Genomic DNA, 21,173 nt, shown 5'->3' with positions numbered 1-21,173 from the left:
AGAATGAGATTTGTTTTGACTAGAAATGACATTTTGACTAGAAATAAGACAAATATTCTTGCTAAGATACTTGAGTTTTTGCAGTGTAATGCTGCATTAGCATCAAAACAAAGAAGGCTAAATAAAAAACGATAATACATACGTAGTCTAAGAAAAAAAAAGGAAAAGTTAGGGGGAGGGGCCCACTTTAGTATTCTTTAAGGGGGCCCAGAATTCCTAGCAACGGCCCTGTCTATGTAACATGCAATACATTCTGTTATGGAAGAAGCTACTCAATATGGTTATACAGTACCAGCAGTAGTATTTTCCTGTGTAAACCTGCTTGAGCCCCTTTAAACATGTACTATCATTACAGCAGAGTCCTACTGTACCTGAGCTCCAGAGCGACAGCAACACAAGCAGCAAGACTCTGTGGTCCATGTCCACCCACAACGCCATCTGAAGCAGTGTGCCGCCCTGTCTTCCTCTTCCTGTCTCTGCTCTCGTCTTTATCAGGCTCACAGTCGGTCCGGCCCTCAGGAGATAGGCTACTATGTCTGCTTCTCTTCTTTTAACTGTTATTTCTTTAAGGTGAAGTCAGAGTGTGGGCTCTTTATTCTCAGGACACGAACTATCTATCAAGTCAAACATAACTTCATGAATACAAATGTAGTTAATTTCAGCTTTATTTAATGTTTTAATGTGACATTCGACAGGAAGTTCACTCAGACGGAAGCCCAAATAAGATTCTTCATGCTGAGTTGATGCTTGATAAATGAGTGGGATCTGTATCTTGAAAATAACGCTTCCTGGCTGTTTATCTACAGTATGTATCACATACATTTATGTACAGTAACTTACACTGACAGTCACACACACAACCAAGAAAAAATACCATTACAGTATAGCTGTCCAGATTCATTGAACTGAACATTGGATTATGATGAAAAAACGTTGGTGTGTGGTTGAAGTTGAGAATTAGACATTTAATCAATATTTCAGTAGTAGGGGACCTTAAAAAATATGTTCAATTATATACTGATTCCCATTCTGTCAGGATCTGTTTTATTTTGTTTTATTTTGTAGTCTAGTTCTGTTGTTGTTAGTTTTACTCCCTTTTTTGATTGCCGTCTCCACCCTAATGTCTTTCACCTGTGTCTCGTTTCCCCGTGTTTTTGCCAGATTGTCTTTGTTACCGTGTGTTCAAGCACTTTTGCATTATATCCTATTTGTTTCCTGTGTATGACCCATTTGAATGTCCTTATTCAACTCATTCATTTGAATAACTCATCAAATACATTAGTTTACAAAATAAAGCCCTGAGCGATACCTTGGGTTGTCTCAGGGAAAATGTCAAGTACAATAGAATAAAACTCAGACAAAAAAACACACACACCTTCAACCTCTTATTGAGGATAGATCTTTCATCATCTTCCTCCTGGTCTCATTCTCCTGTTTCTTTTGAATTCTTTCATTACGTTTCTACCGCTGTCAGATCATCAGGGACCGGTGTTGTTGGAGTAATGTAACACATTATCATTTCTAAAATAATAAATTAGAGTTACAAGCCCTGGTAACTTTACGTTACCATTGCCAGTCTCTCCACTCCTCTCACCCACACTTAAAGGGATAGTTCAACATTTTGGTAAATTGGCCCATTGCCATGATCCCTATAGTTTTAGGAGTAGGTTTGTTTTTAGAGCAGCGGAGCAGAGCCGCGAGCTGCTCAGAGCTACGCTACGGAGGCTAACGCCGGGTTCACACCGGACGCCGAAGCGCCACGAATAGCCGCGGAACGGAGACCGCTTCCCTTCGGCGCCCAAGTTAACAGGTTGTGTAGTTCAGACCAGACGCGAAGCGCCGCGATTGCTTGCGCCGTGCAGCGATCGTTTCGGCGTCTGTTCTATTTTGTGCGCGAGCCGCGAGCAATCGCGTCAATCTTGGCAGGAAGTCACACATGAAACAACGAGAGAATCCGGTCAATTTACAAAATAAAACATTTTTCAAAATAAAATACAGCGATTGACAAATGCGATCTTATTTACATTTGTCAGACTCTCAACAGAGAGCGAGAGAGATGAAAACACACGTACACGAAAGGGAGACACGTAATGGGATTTCTTGGTTTCCCTCATCAAACTCATCAAATACACGATCCAACAACTCCACAACGCTCTGGTGGACAAGTTGTGAGCTGCACATTCACCACGCTATGAGATAATAACACAACGTTACCACACAGAGTTGTTTTAGAGGGAAATTCATGCAAAACCTCTGATGCACATTGCCTTCAGGGACAGTTTTTCATCAACAGTCTCTGTATTTCCCTCTAAAACAACTCTGTGTGGTAACGTTGTGTTATTATCTCATTGCGTGGTGAATGTGCAGGTCACAACTTGTCCACCAGAGCGTTGTGGAGTTGTTGGATTGTGTATTTGATGAGTTTGATTAGGGAAACCAAGAAATCCCATAATGAGCCTCCTCTGTAGCGTAGCTCTGAGCAGCTCACGGCTCTGCTCCGCCGTTCTAAAAACAGCTTGCACCGACAATTAAAGGTAACGAACCTACTGCTATGACTATAGGGATTATGGCAATGGGCCAATTTGCCAAAATGTTGAACTATCCCTTTAAGCACCATCCTGGGCTACACACTGTCGGCCCACTCCGCTGTCCTGCTGGAGGTTGTTTTATGTTTTTTGAGGTAATGGAGTAACTAGTAGGCTAATGTAACTTTTTTACTTTTGAAATAAAGTAATCCGAACAGTTACGTGATAACTTTTAAAAAGATGAATCAATAATTAGTCGTTTAATTACTTTTGTAAACATGATGCACTTGTAGTTTTGTGCACTGGGATGTTTTTTTGGAACAACGACATTAAGTGATCTGTGGTGTAGAGTGATTCTCAGGATTTCTTATCAGGACTGGAAAGCGGTAATCAAGCGGCTGAATGCTTGTGTCAAGTGATATTAAAAAAAAAAAAAAAGCCTGTTTTTGCTCTGTCACAAGGCTGCACATCAGACATTGTGAAATCATTAGTTTATCTTTTAAAATTGCACTCTGACCACAGCTACAAGAGTGATACAAACCGCATCCTGAGGACACGACAACCACTGGTGAGCTAAGACTTTATCAGCCCAGCTCCCCTGGTCAGATGACCTGCTTCCTCTCAATCCTTTTATCATCTCATCACTTAAAACCCCCTCACACCCACTGGCACATTTCAGTTTCAATTAATTTATTCACATATCTAATAAAAGAAGAAGCAAGTATGAAAACATTACATTTTACATGTGAAACGGGAGGGACACCCTATGAAGGCGAGACACCCCAGGCAAAAACACTGTTTTTTCATGCACTGATCAATTTTGAGATTTTTGGCTATTTTTCTTCCTTGACATGTATTCTTTCATAAAAGTCAAACGAAATGGTAGAAAATCCACATTAAGGTGGTTGTTTTACTTCATTTTGTCTCTTTTGTTGGTAGATTTCTCCAAAAGTGATCATGCTACTGTGACATGCTGTGTTGTGCTTGTTGTCTGAACCATGTCATGTCAGGTATTGTAAAGCTCTCTCTCTCCTGAACAATGTTGTAGGCTTCAAAAATTGCCATCTCCTCCGTATCCGCAACCAATCGTAAAAGTACGATTTACATTAACAATCTATGGAATTTTACAGTACAAGTCTTTAAAGGCCGTTTTCTCAAAATGAGTTTTTCCTCAGACTCTGAGCTAGAAATCTCAACTTCAGCAGCACTTACAGACACCAAACCTTCCCATCTTAGTCCTGTCTATATTCTGAAGGTTTTTACAGAGGGGATTGTAGATATATCATTCACAGCCTGATTTATACAACATTTATTCCTAAAAACATGGCGAAAATTGGATTTTTTTAGGGCTGGTGACAGTATTTTCTCATTTACAAAGTAAGAAAAAGAGATATCCAAAATCCCCTCTGTAAAAACTTCTGACTCTAATATGTCAACAAAATGAAACAAGAATTTTGAAAGAGGCTTATTGCCTCATTTACATATTTAAACATAAAATTTGACAAAACTTGAAATGCAAAAAATATCTGTCTCAATGTAAGTGATAAACTTGGGAAGTTTCATGGTGATATCTGTTATTTAAAATGTTTTACCCTATTCACCTGGGGTGTCTCCCCTGAAGCTAAAGAGCTTTTGAGCAGGGCCCAAGCACCCACACACCCACACAGTAGGGGTTTACCAGACCAGCACGTTAGTCCACAGTCTCACTCACACACACTCTAAAATAACTTTTTAAAAAAAGAGAAAGAAGAAGAACTAGAAACATAAAAATAACACTAACAATAATAATGACAATTCTCCAACCTGAAAAAATAAGCCCAACTCCCGACAAGGTCCAAGTGGTCCAGTCAAACCAAACAACAGCACAAAATCAACATTACATATAGGCAGAGAGAATGATTACAGCATTAATTCATATTTGAGCATATTCCAACAGCCGTTGCCTCCTGAACCTCTTTTTAAAAACATGTGCAGGGCCCCAGCAGGCCCAGCGAATGCAACCCAAAGGCCAGTGGGCCAGGTATTGCACCTCCTGTAAGTTTTTAAAACGGGCCATTTTGGCTGCGGGGGAGTAAAGCTCATCTGACCACATGGACGAAAAAGTCAAATCAAAACACTAAGATGTTTTTTGTGCTTTTTTTTTCTCTCTACATCCACACTGTTATCTCTGAGCCACATTATCAAGGGGTTATACCACAAGTGTAACACTGCCAGATATACTGCTGCTGCTGCTGCTGCTGCTGCTGTTAAAGCTGCTGCTGCTGCTGCTGTTAATGCTGCTGCTGTTGCTGCTGCTGCTGCTGCTGCTGCTGCTGCTGCTGCTGCTGCTGTTAATGCTGCTGCTGCTGCTGCTGCTGCTGTTGCTGCTGCTGCTGCTGCTGCTGCTGCTGTTAATGCTGCTGCTGTTGCTGCTGCTGCTGATGAGGATGATGCTGCTGCTGCTGCTGCTGCTGCTGCTGCTGCTGATGAGGATGATTGAGTTCCTGGGATTGGTTATGATAGTGATGGACACAGATGTTGATGAAGATGATGATAATGCTAAACTGATCACTGAAGTCAACAGGACGATGATTTGATAAGGGGAAAAAAATCACACATTAAAAACATGTTCAGTGTGTGTGTGCATGTTGTTGTAGGCTACATACAGTGAGGACTAATGTGGGTTTTACATGTGAGGACATGTATACAGGTGCTCACGTGGTGCTGGGCTTTTACAGTAAGAACCAGTCCGACCTCATTTTATATCTTTAATTATCAAAAACCCAAGAAGAAAAACAACAAAAAAAACCCAGAATGAACAATGTGTTGAGCTCCCAGACCTCCCTACTGTCTGCACCTCTGAGGTAGTAGCCTAATCTTGCTTTGGGAACAAACTCCCAAATACAGAAATTCAAGCGCATCTTCCTAAAAACACAGTCTGGCAGTCTGTAGTTTTTAAACCGACAGGATTACTCCACATTTGGTGCTCTTATCTTCTGAGGATTTGGGTCAGCAGGATGTGTGTGTGCTGCTTTATGCAACCCAGTCAAATACTTTCTCACGGGTGTTTTAAAGCGTGTTGGAAACTCTGGAAACTCAGTGGCTCATATCAAGCTTCAGGTTTTGACCTGAAGTTCTTGTTGATTCCAGTGTGATTTGATCCTCCTCATGGTCCTTTATGTTCCACTGTTCCACTGTTAATTAATGTAGAGAGGTGTTTCCATCAATCCAGTGCCCCCGTTTATCTGCGTAACCTTGGAGCCAATCCCATCTGACATGGGATAGGACATAGTACACCCCCCTTGACAATCTACACTGTTGCCCCTAAAATTGGAATAAAAAAAAAAGAGTATGTATTTTTTACCTTTTCTCATAGATAGATAAATATATCTACCGGTATCTTAAAAACTTTATTGATCAATTTCTTCCTAACATATCACTGTGAAAATTAAACCACGATTAACCCTTATAATAGTGGTCTCTGAAAATAAAATGATTCCAACTTTATGGGCAACAGTGAGTTACAGGGCCACATACAGAAAGTCTATATCAGGGCTAATCAGTTACAAACTCAGTTGGGCCAGATTTTCAAACCAATAAATGTATCTGGGCCACACATTTTCAGCAGCCAGTGGTTTTAAACTAACACAAATGAATGTACTGGGTATATCGGAAAACAATAGTCATTGTTTCCCTTTGGTCAAAATTTAGTCAAATGGTCACATTTGATGCACGCACATCAAAAATGAAAAAAAGCTTTAACTGAACAGAAACCAAGGTAGTGGCAACACTTCACTCCACTCATCTAAACACAGGCACTAATCAAAGGGCATAAAAAAAACAAAAAAGTGCCCAGTATTAGCAATAATTTACTTTATGAATTAAAATATTTTGGTCACCAGGCAAGCTTCAGAGTGCACAAAAAAGAAAAACAGTATACACAGTAGGCTGTACTGTAGGGATTTCTGAAGGCTCATTCAGGTTTTTCTGCAGTCCTTTAAGGAGCCTGGGTCGGGCCACTTGGAGGTTGCTTTTGGCCACTATTTGAATAATGAACAACACTTACACACTGTTGGACAGTGGGATGAAGAACCTGGAGAGAAGCCATGCAGACACAGGGAAATTGAACCCAGGACCTTCTGGAAGCTAAGATGCCAGCCACTGCACCAGGAGTGTTTGGGCGCTGTGAAATTGACCTTTGACATTTTAAGACACACAATGCCACCTTTTAATTGTATGTAAATTCTGTAATAGTCAGTGAGTGAGTTGTGTTTTGTGAGGTCAGAGTGTCCCAGGAGTCCATGAGCTATCGTCTTAGAGCGTCATTTTAGTCTTAAGTGCTGAGAATTTGTAAGGCAAGCCAAGGCATCTTTATTAGCACATTTCATACCAAGTTAACTCAATGTGCTTTACATAAAGACAAAATATCATAAAACAGCATAAAAACAAAAGAAAATGTAATCAAAAAATGTAAACATTAAAAGCAGGAGCAAAGAAGAATAAAACAGTAGAATAAAAGTTCTTCAGAAGAGCTCCACTATAAGCACATGAAAAGAGAAATGTTTTTAACCTGGATTTAAGAGGGTTTACAGTCTGGGCTGATCTCAGGTCAGCTGGTAGTTTGTTCCAGTTGTGTGCAGCATCACAGCTAAATGCTGCTTCACCATGTCTAGTTTGAACTCTGAGCTCCACTAGAGCACAGAGAATTAATCCTATTCTCAGACTTAAGAATTAAAAGCTATTTATCAACTTTCTCAAGTCTAAGAATCACTCCTACTCCCCCAGGGATTAAGAGACCTCCAGAGGTGTCCTAGTGGTTAGGAGCTGCAGGAGAGAGACATGCGGGAACATTCTGGGATGTTGTGGCTTTGTTTCATGACAAACATCTGATCAAACAATAACGTTTGGACAGAGCAGGGACCATCCCTGTCACATATTTAACAAGGGACGTCGTCTCACCAACAATGTTACACTGAGTTTATAAATAGAAAAGATAAGGAAACATTTATTTTTGATTAAAACCTAATATATACATAGTATTTTGTAGATTATTGTCAAAATACAGTTGAATATACACTCCCATCGGCCATTTAACTGTTCACTGAGATATTTCTAACATATTCCCTATGGCCTATTCCAAGATAAAGGATTCTCTTTATGGATTTATGGAAGTGACGTCATCTAAAAATTCCATTTACGGCACATAGTACTGTCGAGACTTCAGATTCAGTCCTACACTTCACTAAAACATTGATAACTGACTTTTAAACGCAGCTTTCAGGGAAGACTTTTATTTTACTCCCAAGTCAACTCTTAGCAGTAAGGTAAGAAAATGCCTCAAGACACAGACATTGAGGTGTTCATGTACAGATGGAAACAGTCTCAGAAATCACTGCAACAACAGATGTGTCTTGTTTTATTAATAAAAATCTTTATTGTCAGGGTGTGGTTGTAGGAAACATCACGTCGCCCGGTGTTACAGCAGACAGTCGTTTGGTCAGACTTTCACCAGCTCGTCTTTGTGTCTGTTGCATCTTCAGCACTAACATGTGACTGCTTCTCACAGCCGCTCGTGGGAACGTGACATTACAAACTGCGGTTATACACATTTCAATCAGATTGACTGAAGTCCTCTGTGTATTTTTTTTTTTTTTCATTTTTATTTTTTGATTTTATGATGCTTGCTAAGGTTTCAGGTTTCAGGTTTCAGGTTTGGGACCAGGCTTATTCTACATTAAATCTATGATACAAACTGGACCAGCTGCGTTCAGCGTTTGACAGACACATTCAGAGCTGGGTGGGGGCGCTCGGGCCTGCAGCAGGGTTCAACCGACTAAACAGCAGCACAAGCATCTAACTTTCATTTCCTTTAAGAGCTTGTAATGAGACAAGTTTTACAGACATTTTAGAACAGTTCTCTCCTCATCCCTGGGTTTTTATTATCACAACATTTTAAAAAAGGACTGTAAAGGAAAGATCTGGGATGTAGTGCATTATCCAACCGTTTATGAACTGATTTTGATGACAGTTTAAAATGACATGGGGCCTGGTAACATCATGTATCCATGTGGATCTAGTCTGGCACAGTCCCAACATAAATCCAGGCTGTAGTGTAGTGTTGTGTTGTAGTGACGCAGGAAGAGAAAGGCTGTAGTGACTCCAGTGGAAACATCTCAGTGTTCAGCATTACTACTTCCTCTTCATTCTTCACTCTCATCATTACTTGTTGGCTTATCTTTGCTTTGTATTGTGGGATAATATGAGCCCACAGATTAAATATCAATAATGCTGCTGCTGCTGCTGCTGCTTCAGCTAAAACGCATTCAGTGTGATGAGTTCAGCTGCATCGGAGGACAGGACCTGACCTCGCACCGATGGGATGGAGCATGCAGCAGCAGGATAGTTCAGTTTCTTCTCTCTTTCAGTCAAACAGAAATGACAGAAGTTAAAAAGCTGAGCAGCAGCAGTGAGTTGGACATTATGATATATTTTCTTCACTCTAAAGACTGTGGAGCCAGTTTTGAGCTGAGCCAGTGTAGATTAAGTTACTCAGGCAGTCAGGGGGGGGGGGACGCTCTGCTTCTCTGTGGCAGAGCTGGGTCTTCAGCTTCAGTATCTAGAGTTAGTAACTAAATCTATATCCTACTGACGGTTACACTTCCTTTGTTTAATCGCTGAGCCAAATGTTAGATCAAATGTGTGACGGTGCTTGTTTCAGTAGCACTCTGTTTGTTAGCAGGTAGTTAGTGGGTCTCATTCATGAAACGTTAGTAAATCTGTGTGTAGATTTGCACATAAAAGTCCACGCTACTAAAACTCTACTCTGGATTCATGAACGCTGCGGGAAACTCAGATTTTATCGTAAGCACGTGTGTAAAATGATGAATGCCAACCCATCGTAAATTAACAGCAAGCATAGATCTCCGCCCATGAATAGCCATATAAGGAGATCCTGACCACCATATAAGGAGGTAGGTGCATCCTGTTCACCTGCGGCCATGACGCAAACAAGGAAAGAGGGAGAGAGAGAAAAAAAAAAGAGAGATCGCGGATCAAAGTCATTCTGGATGAAGTGGAGTCCAGAAAAAATATTTAATTCTCTTCCGTTAGTAGTGGTGTGACTGGGTCAGGTCAATCAAAGGCTGGAGGGAAGAAACAGATGTAGTGAATTAAGTAGCATATCTTAGTAAACCCAGAACAGTTTCATATGAAATAAAAAAATAAAAAAATACACACAACTACAGAGCTACAGCAGCCACGGGAGGAAGAGGCTCTTCACAGCCTCAGCTGTAGAGGAGCAGTGACAAGCAATATCTCTGTGCATTTCTACATTTACACACAGTCAGGAGCAGGTGTAGATTTTGTGAGTAGCTACTAAAAAGATTGAAGAATGCGGAAATCCACGTAAATTTCCGCTGCACACATTTTACACACAAATCCGTGCTGCTCACGTTTCATGAATGAGACCCAGAGCACTGACCCCTGCCACAAAACAACAGCAGGTACAAAACAAAAAAGGCAAGATAAGAGCATTGGAAAAACGTGGAAAAATGTGTTTGTGTCTCCACTGTCCCTCTGGACAAATATGTCGTCCCATTTGCAGCTTAAAGTCAAATATCAGCATCTCTTTCATAATTTTAACCACCAAGACCAAGACACGTTCAAACCCAAAGGAGTCGGTTACTTCCTCCTCGCTTTGTCTCGTTCTGTCAGAACCTACTAGTTTTGTTGTCACGTGTCTGTTTTTCAGGAGTGCGAGGAGGGAAGGTGATGCGTCCCCAGGTGTCCGCTGTTGGTGGACTTGTCCCTCAGCATGGTCAGCGCCGTGTTGGAGAAGTCCCTCAGGATGTCCACGGTCTCCCTCTGCAGCAGCAGAGACTCCTGCACGAACTCCTGCTGGCTCTCCACCAGCAGCTGGACGGACTGGGCCAGCACCTCCATGGACTGGGACACCGAGGTCAGCAGCATCCGGCTGGCCCGCTGCTGCTGCAGGCTCTGAGACGCCATCTGGACCACGTTGTCCAGGGGCCGGCCCGAGGAGGAGCAGGAGGAGGAGGCCCCGGCCGGCAGGGGGTCGGAGGAGGAGGAGGGGCCGGGGGGGGGCTGAGTGGGTGGGAGGACTGAGGAGGAGGAGGAGGAGAAGGAGGGAGGTGGTGGTGGTTGTTGAGGAAGACCGGCTGAAGAGACAAAAGAAGAGGGAGCAGCGGTTACGGCAGCAGAGGCAGCAGCAGCAGCAGCAGCAGCGGGGACAGAGGTAGAGTCGCCGGCGGCAACAACAGGCGTGGAGGAGGAGGAGGAGGGGGCGGGGGCGGGCCGGCCGGAGTTAGCCGAGGACTGAGACAAAGTCGGCTGTGGCGGTGGCGGCGGCGGCAGCGCGTCAGAATCGGACAGCGGCGGGAAAGCGGAGGAGGAGGTGGAGGCCACGGAGCGGGAGTAGTTGTGGTTCTGGATGTGGTTGTGGTTCTGGCTGCTGCTGTTTCGGGAATAGGTGTAGACTGGCTTGACCCTCGGCAGGACATTATCAGGCAGGGGGTCCAGGGAGGAGGGCGGGGGAAGAGAGGAGAACAAGGAGGAGTCATCATTTTCATCAAAGTCCACGGTGCGTTCTGGTAGACGACAGATAACGAGACATTCATTTAGTTCGTCTGATAAAACATCCTCCTTTTACATCAGCACTGACACTGGGGCCTGATCTACTAAGATCCCAGGTAAAGAGCACTAATAGTCGACTTGCCAGCCCATAGGGCCCCATTGTGAACCCGGAAATGTTGAGTACCCCAAAGTTTTATGTTAGAAATAGATAGTATGGGTCCCCAGTATTCAGAAACTGCCGGATGCTAACTTATATATATTGGACAATTAGCATAACTGACATAATTAGCATAAATTAGCATAACTGCCTATATGGGCAATATTTCAACAAAACTGACTTGGCTGATCTGGGCAATATGGCTGTCTAAACCAGAAGTGACCTGATTTTGAAATCCATCAAAATCGGCCCACTGGCGGTTAAAATCTGGTCACTTCCGGTTTCGACAGCCATTTTGAATTTTGAAAATGTCAGAAATGGATTCAGCATCATCAATAACCCCTAAAACCACTCCAATATTGCCCATATAGGCAATTATGCTAATTTATGCTAATTATGTCAGTTATGCTAATTGTCCAATATATATAAGTTAGCATCCGGCAGTTTCTGAATACTGGGGACCCATACTATCTATTTCTAACATAAAACTTTGGGGTACTCAACATTTCCAGGTACTCATTGTTGGCAAGTAGACTATAAATCGCCTGCTCATGGTCAAATGTTGCGTGTTTGGTTGGCGTAGTATGTTTAGTAGCTGCCTTAAATGACAACACGCACAACTGAAATGAGAATTTGCACTTGGTAATTGTTTCTGCCACGGAGAGAGTGGACAGAGAGCTGGAAGGCCACCAACGCAGAATTAAAGGGGAACCATGCAAGTCCACTCGCTTTTCCGCTGTTTTGGTTACGCTCCACTCGCCCATGTGCATTTGTTTACAACGAAGCCGGCGAAAAATGAATAAATGGAGCGGTGGATAACAACTCTGTGTGGTAACGTTGTGTTATTATCTCATAGCGTGGTGAATGTGCAGCTCACAACTTGTCCACCAGAGCGTTGTGGAGTTGTTGGATTGTGTATTTGATGAGTTTGATGAGGGAAACCAAGAAATCCCATAATGAGCCTCCGTAGCGTAGCTCTGAGCCTAACCTACTGCTAAAACTATAGGGATTATGGCAATGGGCCAATTTGCCAAAATGTTGAACTATCCCTTTAAATAACTCATTCATGTGTGTGGCTCCAGTCCGGTCTCTTCTCCTCTGTGTCTCTAACCCTCCTCTCGGCCGTGTGCATGTGTTTACAACGAAGCCGGCGAGAAATCAATCGATGGAGCGGTGGTTAACGTTATTTACCATATACGATGTTACGATGTGTATATTTGTGTAGTTTTATCTGTCAGAAACAAGAGATTACAGGTTACGGGCGTGTTTGTGACGCGGTGCCGCACAGACGAGAGCTGGGTCGGAGGCTCTGATCTAACAAGGTGGGTTTTCAGCCAAGAGACGCTAGGTGGAAGGCAGAGAGCCTCCTTTCTCCCTGGAACAAGTTACAAGTCATTGATTTAACCATCACAATTACTCTGAAGCTGTTTAATTAAGGTAAATATGTAGCTTGGTTAAAGGACAATTCCAGGCGAATTCAACTCGGGGGTGTATTTTCATATCATTTCAGGTCTAACAGAATGAATCTGAAGATTTTCAGTTTAATGTCTCCTGTTTTGCGGTAGTTGCGTCTGTCCCCGCGTCGCCACGGCAGCAATGAATGGGAGCGGATGTAAGTTCCGCTGTTTAGGCTGTTTCCATCCCTCAAAGCCGCAATTTTTTTCCACAGACAGCATCAGATGGCTACTCAAACATGCACCAAGAAGTTTATTTACTTGAAGCAAGTCAAGAGTTGATATTCCTGTGTTTATGACACAAACGGTAGCTTTTCCCACTGCACCTGAACACACCGCGCACGGCAACTGGGTCTTGTGCGAGACTCCGGGAGACTTTGAATTAGATCTAGTTTTACAAACATGTCGGCTTGCTTGAAGTAAATAAACTTCTCGGTGCATGTTTGAGTCTCCATCTGACGCTGTCTGTGGAAAAAAATTGTGGCTTTGAGGGATGGAAACAGCCTAAACAGCGGAACTTACATCCACTCCCATTCATCGCTGCCGTGGCGATGCGGGGACAGACACAACTACCGCGAAACAGGAGACATTAAACTGAAAATCTTCAGATTCCTTCTTTTAGACCCCTGAGTTGAATTCGCCTGGAATTGTCCTTTAAGCTACAAATCCTGCATAGTTCCTCTTTAAATTGATCCAACAGCTCCAACATGACACGGCTGATAGGTGGCAGGTCTGGATTATTTTTTACATTACTCTTCATTGTGCCAGTGTTTCCTCCTCACTGCAGTAACAGCAGCCACCAACGCTGTGTGATGCTGAGCTGACTGGCCCCTCCTTTTCAAACGCTTTAAATTCAGTCACAGTCCCTGCAATTCACTTCCAGCTTTAGTAAATAACACTGCATGTGCTAAATCAAACTATCTGCATTTTCTCCTCCCAGTATATTGCTCACCTGGGCAGAAACACCATGTTGCATATTCATTAGGGCCAGGTGCTAAATAGGCAGCATGTGTTTTGCTCAGTTGAAAGACGCAGTCATTAGTGATCAGTGTTAGTAGATCAGCTTGCACATGTCTTTGCTGGTGATATCAAGTTTGCACTCATTTTTATACAAGCAAACCTTTAGTAGATCAGGCCCATGGAGCTCACATTCTTGTTGGGAGGCACCGATCCCATTCTTTTCCTCAAATAAACTTTATTTTTTTTATTTATATGTTGGATCTGACCTGGTTCAATATGCAGTAAGTATTGCAGCCACACAGAGGAAAAGAGAAAATTGGAAAAGTTCAAGATGAAAGTTATAATATTGAGAAAATAAAGTCATCTTTTAAAATGACTTTATTCTCAAAATATTTTGACTTGACTATTTCTTTTAAAGGGATATTTCAACATTTTGGCAAATTTGCCTATTGCCATAATCCCTATAATTTTAGTAGGTTCATTACCTTAATTTGTCAGTGCAAGCTATTTTTAAATCGGCGGGGCAGAGACGTGAGCTCTGCATGCCATGCCTTTCCCTCATCAAATACACAATCAGACAACTCCAAAACGCTCTGGTGGACAAGTTGTGACCTGCACATTCACCACGCTATGAGATAATAACACAACGTTACCACACAGAGTTGTTTTAGAGGCAAATGCGTAGCCGGAGCTACATTCCAGACACGGCTGCTGGGCGGAGTGATTTCAAAAAAGAAAATAGTTTCAGAGTATTCACATCATGTGTCGTAATGTTACATAATTATACATTATTATCTCCTGGCGTGGTGAATGTGCAGGTCACAACTTGTCCAACAGAGTGTTTTGGAGTTGTTGGATTGTGTATTCAGTTTGATGAGGGAAATGAGGAAATACCATGAGCCTCCGTTCTAAAAACAGCTTGCACTGACAATTAAAGGCAATGAACCTTCTCCTAAGACTATAGAGATTATGGCAATAGGTGAATTTGCCAAAATATTCCTTTAATATATATATAATATAATAATAGGTAGAATAACCAGTTTGCAGCTACTTCAAATTTGTCAGTAAACTCTTTCACACTTGTACAATCTGCAGTCGTGGCACCAACACACACACATGCTGTGAGCTAAATGGACTTTGACCTTGAACTTTCCCTGAAGCCACAACAGTCAAACGGCTTATCTGTAAACAGCAGCTGTACAGAAGTGCTTTCTTACCTCCATCGTCACCCATTTCCAAGTCGAATTCAGAGGAGGAATGGAGGGGATCTCCTAGGAGACAAGACGTAGTGATGTCACAGGACTGAAGGGCTCGGCAGCAGGGAGACATGTTGCAATGTTAAAGTGTCTATGACTGCCTCGGACATGAAGTGGTGCTGTCATCAATGATGCCACCATAGTTAAATGAGTGTATTATTGTGTTAATTCCATACATGTGTAGGGTAGATAGTAGGGATGGGACTTTTTGTCGACAAATCGACAAAAAATCGACACATGCTCCCCTCGACAAATAAAATAGAGTGTCGACATGTCGAGGGGGCGGGGCTTGTGGGATTTCCATGTGTAAATTGCATTTTATCTCTTAATATTTCCATTTCAAATTAACAGCAGAAAGTGCCACTTTTCCCCTAATGAAATAAAATATTTTAAATAATACATATCTGCTGCTGCTGTTAAAAAAAAAAAAAAGGGCCGACAATTCGACAGAAAGTCGACACATGGGACTCGACAATCGATTTTCCAAATCCCGTGTCGTTCCCCTCCCTAGTAGACGTGGGTATACAGAGAAACTGGATGTATCATGTTTTCATATGGGTGTAGACCAGTGTGTACCGCCTTCCAGTGTGTACCGCCTGCCCTGTTCCTGGGGCAGCAGCCACTCCACTCACCAATTTCTTTCTCTGGTGAAGAGAGAGGAGAGAGTTCGAAGGAGGCCCCTCCCGGTAAGGTGTGGGGGCCGTCTGTCAGGCTGAGGTAGGAGTAGGGCTTGGAGTAAGGCTTAGGGAAGTCGTCCTCGTCAATGTCCGGATCACTTTCTCCATCTGAGAGAGCAACAAGTCAAAACAATGACACTTCACACACGCTTCTTTATGCTCCTTGAAGTAACACTTGAAATAAACTGTTTGATGAGGGAAATCAAGAAATCCCATAATGAGCCTCCATAGCGTAGCTCTGAGCAGCTCACGGCTCTGCTCCGCCGTTCTAAAAATAGCTTGCACCGACAATTAAAGCTAACGAACCTACTCCTAAAACTATAAGGATTATGGCAATGGGTCAGTTTACCAAAAATGTTGAACTATCCCTTTAAGAGCTGTAAGAGATGATAAAAGAACTATTAAAAAAAAACAAAAAACTGCTGAAAACCTATTTATTTCTACATTTTAATTGGCATATTCCCAGTTCTTTCTGGTTTCTGTTTTTAATTTCACTTTTTTTTAATCAAAAGTAAAGCAATTTCATTAAAAGTGCCCTATAAATGAAGTTTATTATTATTTATTTTTTTGATTTCCTTTTCCATATGGTCTGCTTTCTTTGTGATCTTTATGACCTAAAAGACAGTCCAAGCACATTTTATTGGTTTTCACAAACTGAACAACAGTCCAAATTATTAATATACAAAAAAATAATAAGAATTTGTTATATTCAAAATGAAAGCTTCCTCTTGGCATCAACACTAGTCAACCAAGACCTGATCACATCTCAGAGAAAGCCTTCACCTCCTCTGGGACTCATCATCAGGATCTTGTGGACCATCCTCTCCACGGGGCCCAGGTTCTTCTTCCTCAGCGTGTTGCCGTTGGGGCCCCGCAGCGCCACGATGCGTCGCTTTCCGTCGCATTTGAGGTCAGCCCACTTCTTCATGATCTGACGCACCTGTGAGAAGAAACAACCGCCGGTCAGAGCTCAGCCTCTACACACCAGACAAACAACCGGTGGACTACAGACAGTGCACAGAAAACTGGTCATTTGTCAAGCACAGACAACAAATCCATATCACAGTGTATCACAGTGAATTCAATCAGTGGTGCCAATGTTTGTTTGTTTGTTTAATCACTTCAAACTAAATGATTAACCAATAATCAATACATTTACTCCTAAAATCTCAACAGATTTTAAATGTCGACACACCCAGAGCATTGATTTTACCTGAGGAAACACTGGAGAGTGGCAGGCGGACTGCCAATGGAAATGAGCTTTTTGGCTATAATTGGGTGCATTCACTTTTTTTTACGTTCATTAATGTACATTGTCCCTCTCTAACAAATAAAGGTAAAATGAAAATGTAAAATGTGTGTGAGTGTGTATGTATTCGTACATCTCTGTGTGTATATAGTATGTGGGGGTGGGAGGGTCGGGGTTTTCTCGGTTTTCTTTGTTGTTTTTAGCCTCTGTGAGGCACTTTGTGTTACTCAATGTATGAAAAGTGCCATAAAAATAAAAGTTGATTTGATCATACTGAACCTTATCATTTCCTTAATATCACAACATTTTACATTTTCTTGCAAGCAAGCAAGCATGCAAACACTATTACAGGTGTATTAGATGTTTTCTTGATACTCAACTATAGGGTTGGAGTGTTTCACTAGTACATACACAGTGTATCTGGATCTGGTCCTTGCCCATAATCCCATCATCTTATAATAAATATTTAATATAATAAACCTTGTATCTTTATGCAGCTGCAGACTTACCTCTCTGTGATTCTCTCCCAGGCCGTTGATCTGGTTTGTGATTTCAGTCCAGGTCTGCTTCTTGGCCTCGGCCGACACACCTTGGTTGAACTTCCCTACGGGGAGGGAGAGAGAGCACCATGATGTGAGATGTCGGGTCTGCTCACATGTAACATTTCTAAACAGTGGTGGTGGCCATTTTCAGACCTATCTATCTATCTATCTATCTATCTATCTATCTATCTATCTATCTATCTATTTATCTATCTATCTATCTATCTATCTATCTATCTAACAAACAAACATCTGGAGAAGTGGGAAGTGGCTTAGGGTTTTTCACTCTGCAGATACCAGTAATATTCAATGAGGACTGAGCTAGGAAATATCAGGTTCTGTGATGAGCAATCTAAAGTGAAAGTTTGTGTACATGAAAAATGCAGTTGAAAAAGCTCTTCCAAGGTGCATTCCAGCAGGAACCATCTCATTTCCGAGCTTAGATTTTGGTAAATACATGAATGAGTGAATTATGGCGTCACTTGTTTGTTTGCAGCTGCACCGACAAACCATTTGTCATTTGCCTCCACTGTGATTTCTGCATCTTACTGAGTTCTCCTGAGTGGCATCAGCAGCTTACGAATGATGTGTATTTAGAAATGCCTAACTAATTAATAATACTTTAGTAACTTATCAATGCAATTCTACTGCATTGAGAGCTCTGGACTTGGAAGGAATACAGATAACCTTATGAAAGCCCACACACTCACTGAGGATGATGTATCTGTTCCTCTTGACTGCATCCAGCAGCAGCTTCACCTCGGTGAGGGAGAACCTGGGTTTGGATCTCAGACCTCCTTTGACCCCTCCCACCTTGAAGTCTTCATCGTCATCACGCCACGTCGACATCGCGCCGTCCTTCCCCCCCTCTCGCTTCTCTTACGATAAGCTCACGAAAAGATTACCCGCCCACAAGGAGAGCCTGGTCCTGGTCCACCTGCCGGTCCGGACTAGAGACTCATGTCTGACAGAGAGGAAGAGCAGTAGAGAAAGATGATGGAGTGGGAGCCTGCAAGACAAGAGGATAAAGGAGAATGAGAATGAATGAGACCAGGAGGAAAAAAACAAACAAAGTGAAAAGATGTAATTAGTAAACTAAAACAACAAAAACAAGGTTAAAATTGACAGATATGTTACATTATATGCAGTTTTTGCTGTCTATGTTTTCAGCTGAGTCACAGTTGTCCACTCACACTCCACAGGAAGCAGCGACAGTCTGCACCCACCACTGACACCACAGTTCCTTTGATAAGAACTGATTTTTATTTTGATAAAGCTCTTGACTACCACAACTACATCGACAAAGAGAGAGAAAAAAAGGTTGTTTTTTAAAAATATAATAATATATAGAGAGGGAAATATATACAAGAAGTTGTTATAATAATAGGCTACATATCTGAGAAAAATTACTAATAATTAATTTTAAACTTAGTGTCTACTACACTTCTCCCATGATAATAAACTGCACAGGTGAAGAATTACAAAGGGATGAATAATGTTCTGTTGTAATCTTTGTTACTGATTCACTTTTTTCAGTTAGGATTTTACTTAATAAACATAATTACTTCTGTAGCTATCACATATAGACATGGTGGACTAATTTAATATAACAACAACAACAATAATAATAATAATAATAATTATTATTATTATTATTATCTCCATTCCATATCATTTTTCAAAACAGAGTTACACAGTGGAGTAATACACAAAAACAACAAAAAGCAATGTAAGACACAGGAGAGGCAAAGTATCAATTATTCAGACAAATGTAACAGGGCGAATTACAAATAACGGACATTTTCAAGCGATAAAGCGGCAAAATAACCCACAGGTCTGAAATCCAGGATTAACAGCTGTTTTACACGAAAAAATGTAAGACACATGGGGTTTTGAACTTCTTCTTTTTTTTATTATTTTTATTAGAGGGTACAGTGTTTCCACGTGTAAAGTACAGGTCGTGTTTGATATAATACAAACATTCTGGGTTGACATCCACAATTGGATCAAACAAAAAATATTATTATTATTCCCAGCTGCTTTCTCTCGTGATGATGTCACTTTCGGTATGATCTTACAAAACAAATATGATGAACTCTGCTGCTATTTAATTCTTAGTCTAGCTACATTTTTCATCCACAAGAACAGAGTTATGAAGTCATCCCCCAAATGTATTGTCTTCATGAATTAATTTAAATTGTACATGAAATAACTAAAACTTGTGACGGAAATAAAGGCACAGAAACTATATGATAATTTAAAGAATTTTCCCACTGAAATGAATAACTAAAACTGATTTGAATCCCCCTATGAAATCAATGTTTATTCTATTTTATATTTAATTTATTTTTGACTATTTATTTTGAGATGTTTATTTTAATTTTACTTTTATTACAACTGCTCTAAATGTTTTCTATTGAAGCACTAATGTGTATGTTCCTATTGTGAGTTAACTTGCACTAATGTTGAATGACGTTCATCTGGCATTCATTCCCTTCACACTCATGGTATGTGCACTATGAAAAGGGTTGGGGTTAGCTTTTATTTTTGTACTTTTTCAATAAAAAAAAAGTAAAGTAAAAAAGTACAGGTCGTGTATTAGTAATCAGAGTAACAGTTGAGGAGAACAACTTTCCCCAAATGACTTAAAATGTTCCTTTGCGTTGTTGCGTCGAGCACGTGGCCCGGTATGAGCCAATGAGCTTCCTCCTTCCCGGTGCCTTTGTTGAGCCGCTGCTGCCTGCCCGTCCTGTCGCCTCACAGGGAGGCAGCAGCCATCTCTGTTAGCTGCATGAGGCTCAGCTGCTAACTTCACTTAGCTGCAGGCGGACGGAGCAACTTTACGCGCTGCGGATTTCCACGTCGACGTGTCAACGGGCTTTATTGCGGACGTAAAAAAACGACGCAGCTTGTGTTTGTTCGCCAGATATCAGAGCTGTAACTACGCGTCGTAGCAGCAGCGGCCGACGGGAGGAAGAGGACGGAATGGCTGCTAGCCTTTCTTCTCTTCTGCGTTACGCTCTTTTATTCATATGACGCATTGTAGCCTTACGCGCGTTTTCGCGTTTACACGACACGCTCGCGGTTTGTCGTTAGGAGAGAGCGGTGATATAACTACAGTGTAACCAAATAAAGCAAGAATATATAATAAATAGTTACCAGTGAAAATGGCGTAGCTCTCTCCCTCTCTCTCCCCTCCTCCTTCCTCTGTGCTTCTCCCGAAACTTCGGAGTGACGAGAACAACCGAAGTGCGCAGACTCTGCAGCGCGACACTTTTTTTTTTCTCTCCCTTGAACGCGCAACATTTTCATGGTGCCGCGCGCCCCCCAGCTGCCCCAGATACAGCATGCACCAATCACTCCCATTATCAAGAAAAAAACACACACATACACAGTACACACACACACACAAAAACCTCACGAATTCTGCACAATTAGTAGTTCACGTTGTTGTGAACTCAGAGCCAAAAACCGATGAATGCACCTCCCTTAATCACTCAGTCAGCCGCTTCACCGCCTCACCGCGTGGTTCATTAGTCCAAAGCCGTGCACGCCATACATTTTATGCGCATTTTTTTTCTTCTTTTTAATAAATGTTGACATTTTTGACATTTTATCACATTGAACTCAGTAGCCTGTTTGTGCCACTCGGTCCTAGTAGCTGTCTGAAAGCTGCTGTCAGAGAAGCTCAGGCCTGATCAGGTCAACAAAGGTCATCAGTTAATTTGCACTAACACACTATGCAACTCATATTTAACAATACACATAAACATAAAGGGTCT

The 21,173-nt window shown here is 41.8% G+C and overlaps 1 protein-coding gene across 3 annotated transcripts; it reads right to left on the bottom strand.

Annotated features, from left to right (window-relative positions):
* Positions 1-8,144: 8,144 nt before the first annotated feature.
* On the bottom strand, positions 8,145-20,691 carry LOC146976686 (uncharacterized). Of its 3 annotated transcripts, none has more exons than XM_085796601.1 (7): positions 20,551-20,691; positions 18,102-18,400; positions 17,359-17,453; positions 16,384-16,540; positions 15,547-15,708; positions 14,885-14,938; positions 8,145-11,110 (listed from the first exon to the last, which is right to left on the bottom strand). In XM_085796601.1, exons 2-7 carry the CDS (start codon positions 18,238-18,240, stop codon positions 10,251-10,253), a joined length of 1,467 nt encoding a protein of 488 aa, XP_085652727.1. In that variant the 5' UTR covers positions 18,241-18,400; positions 20,551-20,691; the 3' UTR covers positions 8,145-10,250. The 3 variants fall into 3 exon arrangements, with proteins under 3 accessions (XP_085652727.1, XP_085652729.1, XP_085652728.1); XM_085796603.1 differs by having other exon boundaries at positions 8,145-10,681; XM_085796602.1 differs by having other exon boundaries at positions 15,556-15,708.
* Positions 20,692-21,173: the final 482 nt, after the last annotated feature.

Source organism: Trachurus japonicus, chromosome 13 (assembly GCF_045865225.1).
Source record: "Trachurus japonicus isolate A0001 chromosome 13, Traja_1.0".
In the NCBI taxonomy this organism is placed as follows: domain Eukaryota; kingdom Metazoa; phylum Chordata; class Actinopteri; order Carangiformes; family Carangidae; genus Trachurus; species Trachurus japonicus.
The sequence above is the reverse complement of the archived record's forward strand: the minus strand, read 5'-3'. Positions and strand labels throughout refer to the sequence as shown.

Coding starts and splice junctions, on each gene's coding strand:
- LOC146976686 (XM_085796601.1), bottom strand. CDS start 18,240: ATGTCGACGTGGCGTGATGACGATGAAGACTTCAAGGTGGGAGGGGTC. Junction 16,541..17,358: donor TGGGAGAGAATCACAGAGAG/GTAAGTCTGCAG, acceptor TTCTTCTCACAG/GTGCGTCAGATCATGAAGAA. Junction 15,709..16,383: donor GATGATGAGTCCCAGAGGAG/GTGAAGGCTTTC, acceptor TTGCTCTCTCAG/ATGGAGAAAGTGATCCGGAC.